General features: G+C 36.8%; 1 protein-coding gene across 1 annotated transcript; it reads right to left on the reverse strand.

Annotated features, from left to right (window-relative positions):
* Positions 1-254: 254 nt before the first annotated feature.
* On the reverse strand, positions 255-1,909 carry LOC126631471 (uncharacterized). Its single transcript, XM_050301593.1, has 2 exons — positions 945-1,909; positions 255-579 (listed from the first exon to the last, which is right to left on the reverse strand). Exons 1-2 carry the CDS (start codon positions 1,907-1,909, stop codon positions 255-257), a joined length of 1,290 nt encoding a protein of 429 aa, XP_050157550.1.
* Positions 1,910-4,187: the final 2,278 nt, after the last annotated feature.

Genomic DNA, 4,187 nt, shown 5'->3' on the forward strand with positions numbered 1-4,187 from the left:
CTTCTTTTGTACTAGAACTATGGAAACATTCAAGTCCAACATTACTATGAGTCTATGACACACATACATCTCACATAATCTACTATCAATGAGTCAAATGTACAAATGCTGCACAAACATTTCACATAATTAACATCAATGAGTACGAGTGCTAGGCATACATTTTATAGGATATAATTAACAACAATGAGTCAAATGTTCGAATTCTACATATGCAAACACTAACAAAAAAGAAAATCGAGTTACGAAAGTTACTAGGCATCAAACTCTTCTTCACCATATCCCTCCAAGACTCTCTCTGTGTTAGACTCGAACTCAATTTCTTCATCATCTCCTTCTTCTTCTTCCGTGTCCTCATCCGATATAAAATCTTCTTCATGAAGTTCTCTTACTTCAACATTTTTAGAACTCCCCCTAGGCTCTAGGGAACTACCTACCTCTGATGTCTCTCCAATTCCTGAGCCAAGCTCAAGTTCTTCATCACCACCCTCCACAATCCATCCTTGAGCCATACTAGCTTCACTTGCAAGGAGTATGTCCACTTTCTTCTCATTCTCTCTTTTCTTCTTATTCATAATCCTTGCATTAAATTGGACATAGACTAAATTATTTAACCTTGTTGTATCTAGTCTATTCCTTTTCTTTATATGTATACCTTCAAAAGAACTCCAATTTCGTTCACAACCGGATGAACTTGTAGTCAATGAGAGTATCTTTATAGCCATCCTTTGCAAATGAGGCACACCATTTCCATAATTATACCACCATGCAACTAATGAAGAAAAAAAGCACACAATTAGTAATGAAAAATAAGTAGTAAACTCAAATTTAATAAATAAAATAAGCATATGTGAATATTCATAACCGGATTATAGTTTTCATCATTCTCAACGCATCCAAGTTCGGCCAAATGTCTTCCAAATCCACCTTCTTTTACTCTATACTTGTGCATCTCAACATTTATCACTTGGTTTTGAACCTCATAGTTATCGGGGAAGAACTTCTCAACACAAGTAAAAATTCCCTCCATGACAATTGGATCATGTTGTATGCTTTGATCTTTGAAGAAATAATAAGGGTTGAAGAGGTAGCCCGCCAAATGCAATGGACTATCAAGCCGCTCACGAGCTTTTTCATCAATAATTTGAAGAATTGGTTGATAGTTGGCCTCATTGTTCTTGAATGTCCCTTTAATCTCCATCTTTGCTTTTTGTAGCTCTCCATACAAAAACCCCATTGATGGCTTCTTATCCCCATCCACAATTCGAAGTAGCTTGAATAAAGGTTCAAATACTTTCAAGCAAAGTAAGACCCCACTCCAAAAATGTGAACTCAATATAGTAGCATATGCCGCTTTCCCCTTTGTAGTCTTGACATGTTTGCATTGTTCCCATTCTTCACTAGCAACCATAACCTTCAAGTCTTTTTTCTTATCCATCAAGCTTTGCAATGTGAGGAAAGAAGTTGCAAATCTAGTGACTCCGGGCCTTATTATGTCTCTTTTCTTGGTATGCTTCCTCATCAATGCCAAAGTTTTATGATGTGCATAAATAAAGATGGTGAAAGCCTTTGCCTTGTCAATAACTCCTTTGAACCTAGGGAGATTACCAATCCTTTGAAGCATGAGATTCAAAGTATGAGTGGCACATGATGTCCAAAACATATTCGGCCTCTTTTTCTTCATCATGTTTGCTGCCGCCATATTGTTAGAAGCATTATCGGTTACCACTTGAATCACATTTTGAGGCCCAATTTCTTCAACACACTTGTCAACATATTCAAAGATATATTCTTTGGTGTGTGCTTCACTAGAGCATTCCTTAGAAGAAAGAAATATGGTGTCTTCCTTGCAATTGACACATAAATTCATTATGCTTCTTCTTTTTCGGTCACTCCAAGCATCGGTCATGATTGAGCAACCATTCAAAGCCTACTCTTCTTCATGTTTCTTGAGTGACTTTTTTACTCTTTCTACCTCTTCTTTCAATAATGGCTCCCTTAATTCGTATTGGCTTGGAGGTAGGTAACCCGGGCCAAATTGACCAACCGCTTCCATCACACGCTTGAAGCTATCATTATCAATAGCATGGAAAGGAATACCGGCTTCATACACCCATCGAGCCACATATTGATCCACTTGATGTGCTCTTTCCTTCCAAATTGCATCATGGATGTTTTGTTGCCGGGTCTTCTTACTTCCCTCATTTGAAGAATCAGGATTGATGGCGGATGCAAACCTATCCATAGGTCCAAGAGTGCGAGGCATTTTCCTTGACCCAATCACTTCAACGTCTTCTTCTTCTTGAATTTGTTGAAGTTGCACCTCTTCCCTCATTTCCACATTGTGCTTATCCCTTTGTTTCTTCTTATTTTTTGCTTCTTCTAATGCGGCTCTACATTTGGCTTTATCTTCATCCGAAGACTGTGTGCATGCCGCTACATTTCCCCTTATGTTGGCTACATGTTGTTTTAATCTATGTACTCCACCACTAATGATTTTGTTACACAACTTACATTTCACATTATCTGTGTTTGTAGGATTTGCCAAGATCCCATATTCCCATCCCACATCCTCCGAGCTACGCTTCAACACATTTTCTGATTGAGAGGAGGACGACATTGCAGTAGATGCTCCAGAAGATGAAGTACCAATCATCATACAAGAAACAGTCCTAAAATTCATATAAAATAAACATTACAAACTTTTAGGTCTTAATCTCCCATAAAAAAACTATCACAGTATTTTAACTTATAAGCCAACTCAGATTGTTTTGTTTTTCTATTTTGGTCAAAGCACAACGTTTTAAAGTGAGTAAAATGGATCATGCAATGTCAAGATCAATATATCTACTGCAATGGCTCAGAACAATGCATCAAAGAGAGTAAAATGGCTTAGAGTCAGAACCCATGCATCAAAGCTAGCAGCAAGAGCAGATAATGATATTGCGATGGGAATCCGACAAAGAATGGTGAATAAGCTAAATGAATCTTCCAAACATACACTTTAGAGAGAACAATGCACACATTCAGAATTTGTTGTATTATTTATGTGCTTAGGATCTTAAAAGAAGTATATGTAGATCAAACAATTCATTACATAAGCGAAAGAAGTATCTCGCAGCAGAGCAGATAAACAGCTTTCCAACCCGTAAATATTTTCGCAGCTATAACTAATAGCACCTATAAATCACCATCCTTCTAAAGCTAATACATTTTGACATATTTGTAAGGCACACAGCCACACACAGCTGCAATGATCCCCATTTACTCCATTCGACTGAAGACAAAAGGCACGGAATACATAAATCCAGAACCCTACCTATTGTATTCCACATATCCAAGTCATTTCTTCTCAGTCAAGTACTTTTAACAAGCCGTACCAATTCACAAACTTACTACAAAACTTGAACCTCCAGTAAGTTTGTCAACTGTTCCCCATTTCCCTACAAATATTTTAAGGTGAATTTTATGCTAACCTGGATTTTTATCCTCTGACCACATATAAAATTTACCACCTTTATAAAAGATTATACATGGACATTACCTCTAAAAGATTATACATGGACATTACCTCTACATCTCTCCCACTCTCTTCAATTATTTCCAATAATTGTTTTCTTTCTTCAACTGTAACTTGTTACCGTAACCTATACATACATACCTCGTACTTTCCAGACCTTTAGCTCAATCATTCATATATGAATCATATATAGTATATACAAAACGGTCACAATCTCATAAAGTCGGCCATTGCACCAAATCCTTGTGAAAACAAATGTGTCAAAACTTATAAACTTGCAAAGGCATTACCTAATTGTAGTCTCCTTGTTAAGTACTTCCCAAATTAATCTTTTAAACCGTTCCACCTCCTTACTGTTAAGGTATCCAGCAACCTAAAAAACAGAAGCATGAGTTCTTCCACATTGATTCACAAACAAAAAATAGAAGCAACAATCAATCACATACAAATCCAAATCACTATACGGACTACCGAATGGGCTATGATGAAAATGTTCTTTGCTGGGCAGATGGTGTAACTTTCAGGATCTCTGCTTTAATCTTTCATTAAATTCCCCCCCTTAATTATCAGACTTGGAAAATGAGGTCAACAGTCATGAACCAAGAATGAAACTTTTCACAATAACTATGAAATTAAAAGTCCAACAATGTAGCATGCAAGATTAATT

The sequence above is a fragment of the Malus sylvestris genome, chromosome 8 (assembly GCF_916048215.2).
Source record: "Malus sylvestris chromosome 8, drMalSylv7.2, whole genome shotgun sequence".
Lineage (NCBI taxonomy): Eukaryota > Viridiplantae > Streptophyta > Magnoliopsida > Rosales > Rosaceae > Malus > Malus sylvestris.

What these genes read in the sequence shown, in the direction of transcription:
- LOC126631471 (XM_050301593.1), bottom strand. Translation starts at nt 1,909, where the DNA reads ATGACCGATGCTTGGAGTGACCGAAAAAGAAGAAGCATAATGAATTTA. An exon ending in ATAAATGTTGAGATGCACAA is followed by an intron (nt 580 to 944) that starts GTATAGAGTAAA and finishes ATTTAATGCAAG; the next exon opens with GATTATGAATAAGAAGAAAA.